Source organism: Borostomias antarcticus, assembly GCF_949987555.1.
Source record: "Borostomias antarcticus genome assembly, chromosome: 6".
NCBI lineage: Eukaryota > Metazoa > Chordata > Actinopteri > Stomiiformes > Stomiidae > Borostomias > Borostomias antarcticus.
This window is the reverse complement of record NC_140239.1, coordinates 31564250-31576749: the sequence shown is the minus strand read 5'-3', so window position 1 is coordinate 31576749 and position 12500 is coordinate 31564250. Positions and strand designations below refer to the sequence as shown.

The following is a 12500-nucleotide window of genomic DNA, read 5'->3' as shown; positions in this document are numbered from 1 at the left end:
ATGGGTCTGGGACACTAAGCTAGGCTAACTACGCTACTGCATGCTGCACATCTCTCTATGGGTCTGGGACACTAAGCTACGCTAACTACGCTACTGCATGCTGCAGATCTCTCTATGGGTCTGGGACACTTCATACTAAAATCTGGTGCTCAAATCCTGGCAATTCATTGGTTCCGCAGGAATCCCTGTGACACCAATCAGTAACGACTTTCGCGATCAGGTGTTCCCACTCATATGCCCCGCCCATCTAACCTGGGCTAGCGTCTCTCATTCGCTGCTGCGACCTGTCACTCTTTAAATTTTGAACCGCCGATACGCCCTCAGAACACCAGCTTGGGTGGCGAAGTGGCACAGAATCTATTATGTAGTATACAGACTCTATTATGTAGTATACAGACTCTATTATGTAGTATACAGACTCTATTATGTAGTATACAGACTCTACTATGCAGTATACAGACTCTATTATGTAGTATACAGACTCTATTATGTAGTATACAGACTCTATTATGTAGTATACAGACTCTATTATGTAGTATACAGACTCTATTATGTAGCATGAGGAGCGCAGAGATTCAACGTGATATTTGAGTCTGGAGAGACTAGGTGCAGACGTGACTATCGATACCAACTGGGTTATATCGTACAGCAGCTAGCGTGGGATATCAATAAGGAAGAGAGAGTTTGACAAACACTTAAAGCAAACAGACGTACCATTCTTTGACTTCACTTTTTGCCTTTTCCCACTTGGATTCAAACCTGAAACGCCTGGCAATTCACTATCCTGCTACAAGAAGAAAAAACCAAGAGAGAGATGTGAGAATTCACCGCAATGCTTTTCATAAAATGACAATAGTGAATTCAATTCAAAACGCCTTTCAGGAAGTTATTTTGGAAGAAGCTGCGGTTGATGCGTTTCATCTCTCTACCGACTCCTCCTCGGGTGTTCCCACCTTGCGCTTGTTTTTGACCCTCCTCTCTCCCTGTCCATCGCCAGCTCTGCGGTCCAATCCTCCGTCCCACCCTGGCTCCGCCTTCACACAGACGGGCGGCGCTCTGGGCCGCTCCACGCCTGGTAGCGGGGCCTCTGAGGGCCTCTGTGGGGCAGGCGTGGTCTGGGGGTGGGGGGCAGGTGGGGGTGGGGGGTGTTCCAGTTGGGTGGACTCCCAGTGGAACCCCTCGGTCAGAGGGATGTCCCCGTCCCCGTCCACAGGGAAGCCGTCTGGTTCGAAGAGAGGGCCGACCAGCTCTATCCCAAACCTGCAACCACATTACCGCATGATGAGAAGAGAATGCCAGTGGAATATTGGGAAACATAAGACAGATGACATTTATCTGTTACACATCATCGCCTCGTTGACTACATGTGCCACGAGCATTGATTGATTGATTGATTGATTAATTGATTAATTGATTGATTATAATTTATTGTCCCCGTAGGGAAACTTGTCTTGGGCAAAGCACCGCATTGCTTTAGAAGTATTTGACAAGCGACACGTTACACACAGGACACGACAGAACAACAAAAACAAAAACAGACCACTGAGAACAACAATCAACAACAGCATCTCTCCGCCACGGTCACACGGACGGATTCGCTCACCTGGGCATGCCTTTGACCTTCTCCTGCTTCTTCCTGTCCACCTCCTGGTACATCTCCCTCCAGTTGACCTTCCGCTGGGAGCCCGCCGAGGTCAGCAGCTTCTGCAGGGTGGGCTTCAGCCCCGCCTCCTTCTCTCCCTCGGCCTTCCGCGCCCCGCCCACGCTGCGGACCCGGCGGGCGGCGTTCAGGTTGGGCTCGGGCTGCGGCCCCGCCTTGCTCATGTGTCGGCTGAGGGAGGCGGGCAGGGCCAGGGCGCTGGGTCTGGGCGTGGAGGGCCCTTCCCTGGACTCCCCTTCCCTGGACTCCCCTTCCCTGGACTCCCCTTCCCTCCTCCACAGCCCGTCCGGGTCAGACACCGTGTTGGCGCTCGCCATCGAGAGCTCTGCATCGATTCCGTCCGCCGCCTTTTTGTGCGTCCTCCCCTGGGCTGTGGTCTCCGCTCGCTGGGACAGACGCACGGCTTTAGGGGGCGTCGAGTCGGAGGTGCTGACCTGCTGAGACTGGATGGAGGCGAGGCTGGAGGCCGAGAGGCCGACTGACCCGCAGACTGAGGCCGAGCCGTGCGCCGGCGTGTCCAGCTCGGTGCGCTTGCCTGCCCTGCCTTCCTTCACCTGGCTGGACCCGGCCCAGCGCCCGCAGGACTCCAGCCCACCGCCGGGCCTCTGCGCCTGGGCTGCACCGGGCGCTTTGCCTCCCTTCTCCATCTGCAGGGCCTTCCTGACGTTACTCAGCATCTTGTGGACGTCCTCGCCCCGTATGGGACCTGTGCCCTCATCCTGCGGGGGGGGGGGGCTATGCGGGGGGGCGGGGCTACCGCCCTTTAACCTGGAGATGGAGGCGAGAGTTCTGGGCAGACCCGCGCCTGAATCCTGGGTTGTGCACTTGTGCCCATCAAAGACTAAGGCCCCAGTCTGTGGTAAGCTGTCGCTGGTGAAGTCTGTCCCACTGCTGCTAGAGTAGCCCCCCTGCGTGCCGTTAGACCAGGTCGACTGGTCTGGCGTGCTCATGGGGACATCACAGCCCTCTCTCTGGGAACTTGCTGATTGGACGTTTTGTACATTGTAGCGGCGCCTCTCTGACTGGGAGGGCGGAGCTTCAGTTTGTTGATGGGGCGCTGCTTGCTGACCAGGGAGTCGCCATCCAAGCCTGTTCTCCTTGTTCTGGGCGTTCTGCTGGAGTTGTTTGGACGCCGGTTCCTTCGGTTGTTTCGCCGTCTTCTCCTGTTTCACCCGGTTCTGCTGCTTCTGGTTCTGCTGCTTCTGGTTCTGCTGCTTCTGGTTCTGCTGCTTCTGGTTCTGCTGCTTCTGGTTCTGCTGCTTCTGGTTCTGCTGCTTCTGGTTCTGCTGCTTCTGCTGTTTTGGGGTTTTACTCACGCCCCCCTCTGCACCTTTCATCGCCTTTATTAACTCCGCCTTCTTTACCTTATTCCTTTCCTTCCTCCTGTGGTAGAAAATTGGTTGAATCAAGATTAGAAAATAATGGATGGACAACAGACAAGCAGGTAACTAACCCTGGAGTGAAAACTGTAACCATGGATCTTACTCAAAACGACTCTGTGCTTTGTTCTTCGTCCTGATTATCGCGATGGTCGCCTTGTCCAGGTAATTTTCAATAGAGAGGGGCTTCTTTCTGCTGAGCACCAGCGTCTTCACCTTGGCTTTGTGCTCGATGGTGGATATGTGAAGTTCATACTTTTTCATACCCTCATACTCGGCGCCACATGCCTGGCACTTGTGGGAATAATTGCTGGGGAGGGATAGGAGAAAAGGGAGGTTAAGGTTGACTGTCCACCATTTTGTCTTTGTGGTGTCACTCCATGATAACATTCAGCAATGCATTAAGTGAGGACTTAAAACAGCATCCAGCTCAGTGGCCTTGTGGTTAGAGTGTCCGCCCTGAGACTGGGAGGTCATGAGTTCGATCCCCGGCCGAGTCATACCAAAGACTATAAAAAAACCTGATGCCTCCCTGCTTGGCACTCAGCATCAAAGGTTGCTAGCGTCATGTCCAGGGGGTGTACTTGTACATACTAGCGTCATGTCCAGGGGGTGTACTTGTACATACTAGCGTCATGTCCAGGGGGTGTACTTGTACATACTAGCGTCATGTCCAGGGGGTGTACTTGTACATACTAGTGTCATGTCCAGGGGGTGTACTTGTACATACTAGTGTCATGTCCAGGGGTGTACTTGTACATACTAGCATCATGTCCAGGGGGTGTACTAGTACATACTAGCGTCATGTCCAGGGTATGTACTTGTACATACTAGCGTCATGTCCAGGGGGTGTACTTGTACATACTAGCATCATGTCCAGGGGGTGTACTTGTACATACTAGCGTCATGTACAGGGGGTGTACTTGTACATACTAGTGTCATGTCCAGGGGGTGTACTTGTACATACTAGCGTCATGTCCAGGGGGTGTACTTGTACATACTAGCGTCATGTCCAGGGGGTGTACTTGTACATCAAGCTGCCTCACGCTACAGAAACAGGAGTTAGGCTCCTGCCCTATGGGCCACTAGGCTCCAGAACAAGTTGCCTTACTTAAAACTGCATCCAGTTCACAAACAATCTATGGTTGACATGAAGCTGCTTCATGAGAGGGAGTCCGTGGAGGTGCCAGGGACAAGTGCTCACCTGCCCTTGAACTTCTCCAGCTGCCGGTGGTGGCCAACGCTGAGCATGTGGTCATGGTGGTTCTGCAACGTACACAACGACATATTTCATAAACACAAACATGAAGGTGTACTTGTAAAGACAACCTCATTCAGTTCTAGTAGCAGGCTCCTACTGGACCATTAGGAACAATTGACAGTTACATACAGCATGTATGTAACTTTCCCACTGTGTACTATTTGCCCCACTATTTTAAGACTGTATATTTATTTGCCCAGGGACTGCGGGTGGAAATTAGCTGTTTAGCTATAACCTTGTACAGTGCATCTCTCCCTATTCTATAGGGTAATGTCTACTGTACCTTGTCCCTGTCTTAAAAATAAATAAAATCAATCAATCAAAAAATCAATCAATCAATTAGGATCCTACCCCTGTATCAAAGTTCACACGGCACAGCATACAGTAGGTCATTCGTCGTATCTCTTTCTTCTTCTTCTTCTTCTGGGGGACTTGCTTCTTCACATCAGCCATCTCTACACAGAAAGAGTGACACGTGTGAATTTGATGAGTAAACAATGCGTGATGTGGTGACAACAAATGAAGCTGTTAGTCCTATTGTTATTCAGTCATTAGTAAAAACAGCACATCCAAAACCAACATAACAAAAATGTGTTTGTTTAAATAGTAATACCAAAATCCTGTAGCTACCAAGCTAACGTGAGCTAGTTTATAGTTTCTTCACACTTTATCTGTTGACCATGCATGCAGGAGTCTTCAAATTGCAAGACACGTCTTTTATCAAAGTCAACCTGTCAACCGGTCTACATTAGCTAAGTTAATTTAAATTTTAATTCACAATTTAGTCCTTTACCTCTCGGTTTTTGCTCACATGCTCACCAACACAACGCCATGCTTACAAGTACAACCCACCCCTCACCGAACTACGTCATTACGGTCCCACAGATGAACCAATCGGAAGCAACGCTTCAGTTGCACGCGTTTTGAAACAGCGCCGCTTTCACAGATCTCCAAACAATGTGAGTAGCAAAATGACTTGCTAGCAATCGCTGGTTGTGCTTTATGAATCTACTATTAAGGCAGCGTACAAGTAGAGCAACAACGTATTCAACAACGCTGCTCGCTATATTGCGGAAGAGGGGATCAAAAGAGAAAACAATTCTTTGCAGTTGGACCTTGACTAAATACTTAGTCAATCCGAAGCAGAGGCATCAAATTCATTGATCTTTTGAATTTGTCATCTTAGAGGAGAGAAACATGTGCAATGGTTGTGTTCACAAAGAATACCCTGACAGGGTGAGTTATTTCCAAAGACAGTCATTATTACTGAGTTACAACTTCAGTTTATGGATGTTTGTATTTGTATGTACTGTACTATGAAATATATTTAAATCGAGGTACCACTCTAAAAATGCATCAACCAAACCGCGATAACCAAATGTTGATACGCCTACGTATGAGATCACATCTCGCCTGTCTGTCTGTCTCCCTGTCTGTCTCTCTGTCTCCCTGTCTGTCTCTCTGTCTGTCTCTCTGTCTGTCTGTCTCCCTGTCTGTCTGTCTGTCTCTCTGTCTGTGTCTCTCTGTCTGTCTGTCTCTCTGTCTGTGTCTCTCTGTCTGTCTGTCTCTCTGTCTGTGTCTCTCTGTCTGTCTGTCTCTCTGTCTGTCTGTCTGTCTCTCTGTCTGTGTCTCTCTGTCTGTCTCTCTGTCTCTCTGTCTGTCTCTCTGTCTGTGTCTCTCTGTCTGTCTGTCTCTCTGTCTGTGTATCTCTGTCTGTGTCTCTCTCTGTCTGTGTCTCTCTGTCTGTCTGTCTCTCTGTCTGTCTGTCTCTCTGTCTGTGTCTCTCTGTCTGTCTCTCTCTGTCTGTGTCTCTCTGTCTGTCTCTCTCTCTGTCTGTGTCTCTCTGTCTGTGTCTCTCTCTGTCTGTCTCTCTCTCTGTCTGTGTCTCTGTCTCTCTGTCTGTGTCTCTCTCTGTCTGTGTCTCTCTGTCTGTCTCTCTGTCTGTCTCTCTCTCTGTCTGTGTCTCTCTCTCCACTGGCTTCCAGTGAAACGCAGTCATTCAAGTTCCTCACTTTCGTGTTTAAATCCCACGGTTTTCACGGAATGTCACGCGTGGCTCCAGTCAGTTCTTATGAGCCACTTGTATTCTAGCTCCGGCTCCCAGTGTAAAAAATGGTTGAAAATAATGTAAATGTATGAATTGAGACACTTCCTTCTTTCTATGTTCCTTGTACTGATCAGGAAAAATTGAAGCATGTATGAACTTGAAGTGAAGAAGCACCTCATACCTCTGGGCTGGTAACCCTGTTTTGGTTCACAGGGCAACACCTGTTTGGAGAATGGCTCCTATCTGATGAATTACCTGGGCTGTGCCAACTGCCACCAGAGGGACTTACTGTTGATCAGCAACAAGGTCACAGAGGATGAGGATGGAGAAGAGATCGTCACCTATGACCGTGAGTCATATTGTGCCTGCAGAGAATATTTTTATTTCGTTTTTGTTGGTTGTTAATCTTTGTCTAACTACAATTTTCTCTCTGTCAGATGTGTGTAAGAGCTGTGAGCACGTAGTAGCCAGACATGAGTACACGTTCTCTGTGGTGGATGAATATCAGGTATGACACCGCGCCGACACCACGTACAGGACAGAAATACCTTACTGAGCTGACCCGTACTGAACACTGCTGGGTCAGATCACCACATGAACACTAATAATAATAATAATAATAATACATTTAATTTATATAGCGTCTTTCACAAGACCCAAGGACTCTTTACAGTCACAGAAAGAGACAACAGACCAGAACAAAGCAACACTGAGATGGCTAACTAGCTAACTTAACTAACTACTGTAACTGACTAGTAAACAAACAAACAGACAACTAACTAACTGGCTGACTAATTACTAGCTAACTACCTAACCAACTACAGGCCAAAGGCCTAAATGTGAATAGTCAAAATAGCCCAGTTCCATGTATCTCTGTGATCAGTGAGTGCTGTAACTAGGTGATGATCAGTGTGAGTGCTGTAACTAGGTGATGAAGGTGTAATCTTTCCTCTCTCGCGCTACAGGAGTACACCATGCTGTGCTTGCTCTGTGGGAAGGCCGAGGACTCCATCAGCGTGCTGCCAGACGACCCCAGACAGTCTGCCCCTCTCTTCTAGACCAGTCTGCCCCTCTGTAGACCCCAGTCTGCCCCTCTCTTCTAGACCAGTCTGCCCCTCTCTCCTAGACCAGTCTGCCCCTCTTCTAGACCCCAGACAGTCTGCCCCTCTCTCCTAGACCAGTCTGCCCCTCTTCTAGACCAGTCTGCCCCTCTGTAGATCCCAGACAGTCTGCCCCTCTCTCCTAGACCAGTCTGCCCCTCTCTCCTAGACCAGTCTGCCCCTCTCTCCTAGACCAGTCTGCCCCTCTCCTAGACCAGTCTGCCCCTCTCTCCTAGACCAGACAGTCTACCCCTCTCTTCTAGACCAGTCTGCCCCTCTCTCCTAGACCAGACAGTCTACCCCTCTCTCCTAGACCAGTCTGCCCCTCTCCTAGACCAGTCTGCCCCTCTCTCCTAGACCAGTCTACCCCTCTCTCCTAGACCAGTCTGCCCCTCTCTCCTAGACCAGTCTGCCCCTCTCTCCTAGACCAGTCTGCCCCTCTCTCCTAGACCAGACAGTCTACCCCTCTCTTCTAGACCAGTCTACCCCTCTCTCCTAGACCAGTCTGCCCCTCTCTCCTAGACCAGTCTGCCCCTCTCTCCTAGACCAGTCTACCCCTCTCTCCTAGACCAGTCTGCCCCTCTCTCCTAGACCAGTCTGCCCCTCTCTCCTAGACCAGTCTGCCCCTCTCTCTCCTAGACCAGTCTGCCCCTCTCTCCTAGACCAGTCTGCCCCTCTCTCTCCTAGACCAGTCTGCCCCTCTCTCTCCTAGACCAGTCTGCCCCTCTCTCCTAGACCAGTCTGCCCCTCTCTCCTAGACCAGTCTGCCCCTCTCTCCTAGACCAGACAGTCTGCCCCTCTCTCCTAGACCAGTCTGCCCCTCTCTCCTAGACCAGTCTGCCCCTCTCTCCTAGACCAGTCTGCCCCTCTCTCCAGACAGTCTACCCCTCTCTCCTAGACCAGTCTGCCCCTCTCTCCTAGACCAGTCTGCCCCTCTCTCCTAGACCAGTCTGCCCCTCTCTCCTAGACCAGTCTGCCCCTCTCTACTAGACCAGTCTGCCCCTCTTCTAGACCCCAGTCTACCCCTCTCTCCTAGACCAGTCTGCCCCTCTCTACTAGACCAGTCTGCCCCTCTTCTAGACCCCAGTCTACCCCTCTCTCCTAGACCAGTCTGCCCCTCTCTCCTAGACCAGTCTGCCCCTCTCTCCTAGACCAGTCTGCCCCTCTCTCCTAGACCAGTCTGCCCCTCTCTCCTAGACCAGACAGTCTGCCCCTCTCTCCTAGACCAGTCTGCCCCTCTCTCCTAGACCAGTCTGCCCCTCTCTCTCCTAGACCAGACAGTCTACCCCTCTCTCCTAGACCAGTCTGCCCCTCTCTCCAGACCCCAGGAGCGCTGAGGGACTTCGGGCTCAACAGGAACCAAGACAGAGCAGACAGCACCTGCCTAAAGAACCTTACCTCAAGAACACAGAGAACGTTCTAGAAAACACGCCCAGCAGTGGTTCTCTGTAGAGTCCTGAACTATAGGCACATCCCAGTGCACTTCCTCGTCAGTATTGTTTCTAGGCAAGATTCTTTTTTTTTTAATACATTTTGGGAAAACATTTTTATGGAACTTGTTTGCCGATGCATCGTTTAACCTTTGAGAAATAAAAATCATGTAAATGTACAGCTGTGAAAATGGAATTGGGAGAGTAGAAACAGTTGTGTACGGCATTGCATTTTTGTAGTGTGTTCTGAAGGTCACGAGAGAGAAAAACAAACGGACAGACTGTTCGCTGGTCTGCGTGATAATATATTTGATCAGGACCAGTTCGTTAAAAAATACACATTAGTTTAAGCCGGTACTGTACAAATGTAAAAATAAAAAAATTAAAATAAAATCATGAATAATTTGCAATGATATTCATGCACTTATTACATTACCTACGCATGAGTGCATTTACATTCTGACATTGACCTTTTTCCTCATGACAGATCTTTTGCTAGCGAAAAAAAGCATCCGACTACACCGGTGATATGCTAACGAGTGACATGTCTACAGCTGGAATAGTACAGTACGTTTTCTCTAGTTGTGACTGATGGAAAGGACTGAAGTGCAGATGAGGTCACATACCCTGGTCCTTAATGCTGCTGTTGATACAGGAAGTTTAAAATGTAGTGTGACTTAACAGCACCTCAATGCTATGTGTACATTTTTTTTTTCCGAATGGTAAATATTTACACCGCGATACCCTTTAAATCCCTCAGATATCTACAGTACTGATCTTTTTGGTCAAAGAGGGAGAGAAGGAATCAAGGAGAGAAGGAATCAAGGAGAGAAGACGAGGTTCAGTCCTTTCCATTCAGACTGGAATCAAGCTACATCATCAAGTACCTGTTGAGACACATCCATCAAATAAATAAATAAATAAATACATTTTTATCATACATTTTACATTTCATACAGTACATTCCCTTGAGTAGATAAGGTATTTACACATGCGTTCAGAGTTGAGATCGGAGCAGATACAGCCTTCTGTACGTGGATGAGATACAGCCTTGTGTCCGTGGATCAGGTTGGATTGTGACCCGAGTTACCGGCCGACTCTGCTTGTGCCTTGGTCCTGGTGGGCGTGGCCCCTCCCTCTGAGGCTGGGGCCGGACCCCCAGGGGCCAGACCCCCAGGGGCCGGGACCCCCGGGCCTCTCCGAGGGCTGCCGTGGCGGGGGCGACCCCGACAGGCTGGATGGCGAGCGGCAGCGCCCCAGGAAGACCACACCCTCGCGGAGCTCGTGGCGGGAGGGAGAGGAGCTTAGGGAGCGCTGCAGAGAGGAGGAGGAGCTACGGGGGCGTGGCGGCGGGCTGAAGAGGGCCCCGCCCCTATCCTGCATCAGCTGGGTGAGGCTGGCCAGGAAGTCCGCGTCGCTGGTGCTGCTGGCGCGCACCCTGAACCGCCGACGCCTAGAACAGAGGATTATGGGTTAAAAAGATCTCAGATAATCACTCACCGGTTGTGGGAGATGCAGCGGCGGCGCCATACCGACGTGGCGCAGTGCGCCCCCTACCTGTTGTCCACGACGGGGCGGGCGGGCGGTTTCCCGGGGGGCGGGCGCGGCAGGAAGCGTCCGGCGAGCTGCTCGGCGGCGTTGACCGGCCGCGGGATCTTGCTCCTGCTGCCGGACGAGGAGGAGAGCGAGAGGGGGTCCTCCCCCAGCCAATCAGAGCGCGAGCCCCGGTCCGAGCCGGAGAGCCGGTCCCGGGGCAGGGCGGCGCCGGCGGGGAGGTTGTCGCAGGACAGCGAGGGCGAGGGCGAGTGGGTGGGCGAGCCGGGGGCGGGGCTGCTCCAGCGATGGCGCCTCTCCAGGGCCAGGTCCCGGGTGGGCGAGTCCAGGGGGCCGGCGGAGCCTCGAACGGGGATGCGGCTCAGCCGGGGGGAGGAGGGGGAGTCGGCGTGTCGCAGTGGGGGCGGGGGCGGGGAGGAGGACGCCGTGCCCGTGCTCTCCGCCGCGCCGCCCGCCGTCTCCACCGGGGGGCGCTGGTTGGGCTCCGAGGAGCGGTCGGGCAGTCCCGAGTCGCTCTCCGGGTCTCTGTCCTTGGTCAGGTGGGCGAGGGCGGCGGTCTCCACCGCCTCGCCGTCCTCTGGGACCTCGGCCGGTTTAGCGGACGGCGCCTCTAGCGGAATGGCGTCGCTGTTCTCCGGCGCCGGGGACTGTGGCGCTGCGTTGGCGGACTGCGGACACACGACAGCTGCTTACGACGGGGGAACGCGCAAACAAGGGAACACACAAACGCATGTTCTGATGTGTTTTGAGTCTGTGTGTGTGTGTGTGTGTGTGTGTGTGTGTGTGTGTGTGTGTGTGGCTTGCCCTCACCTGCTCCAGTTGGGCTCTGCTCATGGGGATGACGGAGGGCATCTGACCCATCATCCCCGGCAGCCTCCTGTGACCCAGTAGCCAGGTGCAGGGCATGGCCATGTGTGACAGGACCGGGCTGCTGGGGGCCACCACCGCCACCCGGCCATCCTGGCCCCCGGGCTCCGGGACCACCGGCTGCTCCTCCTCCTCCTCCTCCTCCTCCAGGGCGCCACCGGGAGGCTTGACCGCCCCCGAGCCCCCGCCCTGCTCCAGCTCCAGCATCACCCACTCCAGCGAGTCCCCCTTCTGGGGCACGGGGCTGAGGTTCAGGGCCACGAAGCCGCCGCCGCTGGCCGCCCCCTCCTCCTGCTCCAGGGGCCCCGCGCCAGTCTTCTCCTCGCCACAGGGGGGCGCCAGCTCCCCTCGCGCCCTCGCAGGGAGGGGCTTCTCTCTGTCCTGGGAGTGGCCCCCGCGATGCTTACCCAGGCTGGAAGATCAAAACCAATCGAACTTTATTTGTATAGCGTATTTCATACACAATGCGCTTTACAGAGAGCAATGGAGGAGGGGTCATAGGTCCCACCCCTACATATTCCAGAGGGAAGCAAAAAAACAGTTTGACCCGGGGTCCAGAAAAGTGAGCTGTAAACATTCTTCCCTGACCCCTCTCAATCACACAGATTGATCGATGACAATCGCATACTGCAAAGTCCGCAGTCACATTCACAACAATTAGACACAGAATCCATATTTACTAGTCTATCCTCACTGCTTTTGTATATAAGAATTTGTTCTTAATTGCTCGCCTGGGTAAATAAAGGTTAAATAAAAAAAAAAAAAAAAAAATTGTCAATAAAATTTTATAAAAAAAGATGAATGAAATTCCTTGAACCGTGCCCCCCCAGTACTCACTAGGCCTCCAGGAAGCGCTCGATGGTGGGCTTGGGCTCGGGGGCCAGCCTCTTCTCGAAGGCCAGACTCTGGCTGTGCCTCATCCTCCTCAGCAGCGGGGCGGCCCGGTCCAGGAACATGGTCTCGGACCGCACGCGTCTGGGGGAGCTCTGGACCGAGCCCGTGTTGGGGCTCAGGTTCCCCTGGTTCTGGCTGTGCTCGTCTTCACTCACCACCTGCCGGGGAGGGCGGGGCCACGCGGTTAGGACCAGAACCGACTGTGACCCTGACGAACTCTGACCCCTTGGTTTCCTCTTAGGAGAGCGTTTTGTAAACCACCTGGTTAGCTGTGTCTCCTTCTCCCAGAGGAGTTGTGACAGACAGAG

The 12500-nt window shown here is 52.4% G+C and overlaps 3 protein-coding genes across 3 annotated transcripts in view; 1 reads left to right on the top strand and 2 right to left on the bottom strand.

Moving 5' to 3' along the window:
- The window catches only part of znf106b (zinc finger protein 106b), a 16001-nt gene extending 10879 nt beyond the window's left edge, over positions 1 to 5122 (bottom strand). Inside the window, exons 1-7 of the mRNA XM_084440156.1 lie at positions 5094 to 5122; positions 4652 to 4753; positions 4244 to 4305; positions 3146 to 3349; positions 1604 to 3043; positions 954 to 1260; positions 715 to 787 (exon numbers count right to left, since the gene is read on the bottom strand). Coding sequence (XP_084296282.1) covers positions 715 to 787; positions 954 to 1260; positions 1604 to 3043; positions 3146 to 3349; positions 4244 to 4305; positions 4652 to 4753 — 2188 coding nt within the window. The 5' untranslated portion in view covers positions 5094 to 5122. The remainder of the gene's footprint in view (positions 1 to 714; positions 788 to 953; positions 1261 to 1603; positions 3044 to 3145; positions 3350 to 4243; positions 4306 to 4651; positions 4754 to 5093) is intronic.
- A 262-nt stretch (positions 5123 to 5384) lies between these two features.
- Positions 5385 to 7577, top strand: churc1 (churchill domain containing 1). The gene is made up of 4 exons (XM_084439258.1): positions 5385 to 5536; positions 6561 to 6696; positions 6785 to 6855; positions 7313 to 7577. The coding sequence occupies exons 1-4, from the start codon at positions 5498 to 5500 to the stop codon at positions 7403 to 7405; spliced, it is 339 nt and encodes a 112-aa protein (XP_084295384.1). The 5' UTR covers positions 5385 to 5497; the 3' UTR covers positions 7406 to 7577.
- Positions 7578 to 8635: 1058 nt separating this feature from the next.
- The window catches only part of ttbk2b (tau tubulin kinase 2b), a 16579-nt gene continuing 12714 nt past the window's right edge, over positions 8636 to 12500 (bottom strand). Inside the window, exons 12-15 of the mRNA XM_084440232.1 lie at positions 12136 to 12350; positions 11242 to 11710; positions 10435 to 11099; positions 8636 to 10348 (exon numbers count right to left, since the gene is read on the bottom strand). Coding sequence (XP_084296358.1) covers positions 9964 to 10348; positions 10435 to 11099; positions 11242 to 11710; positions 12136 to 12350 — 1734 coding nt within the window. The 3' untranslated portion in view covers positions 8636 to 9963. The remainder of the gene's footprint in view (positions 10349 to 10434; positions 11100 to 11241; positions 11711 to 12135; positions 12351 to 12500) is intronic.

Excerpts from the sequence above, each read along its gene's own strand:
- churc1 (XM_084439258.1), top strand. The coding sequence starts at position 5,498 with ATGTGCAATGGTTGTGTTCACAAAGAATACCCTGACAGG. Across the intron at positions 5,537-6,560 it reads ACAAAGAATACCCTGACAGG|GGCAACACCTGTTTGGAGAA; the intron begins GTGAGTTATTTC and ends TTTGGTTCACAG. Across the intron at positions 6,856-7,312 it reads CTGTGGTGGATGAATATCAG|GAGTACACCATGCTGTGCTT; the intron begins GTATGACACCGC and ends CTCGCGCTACAG.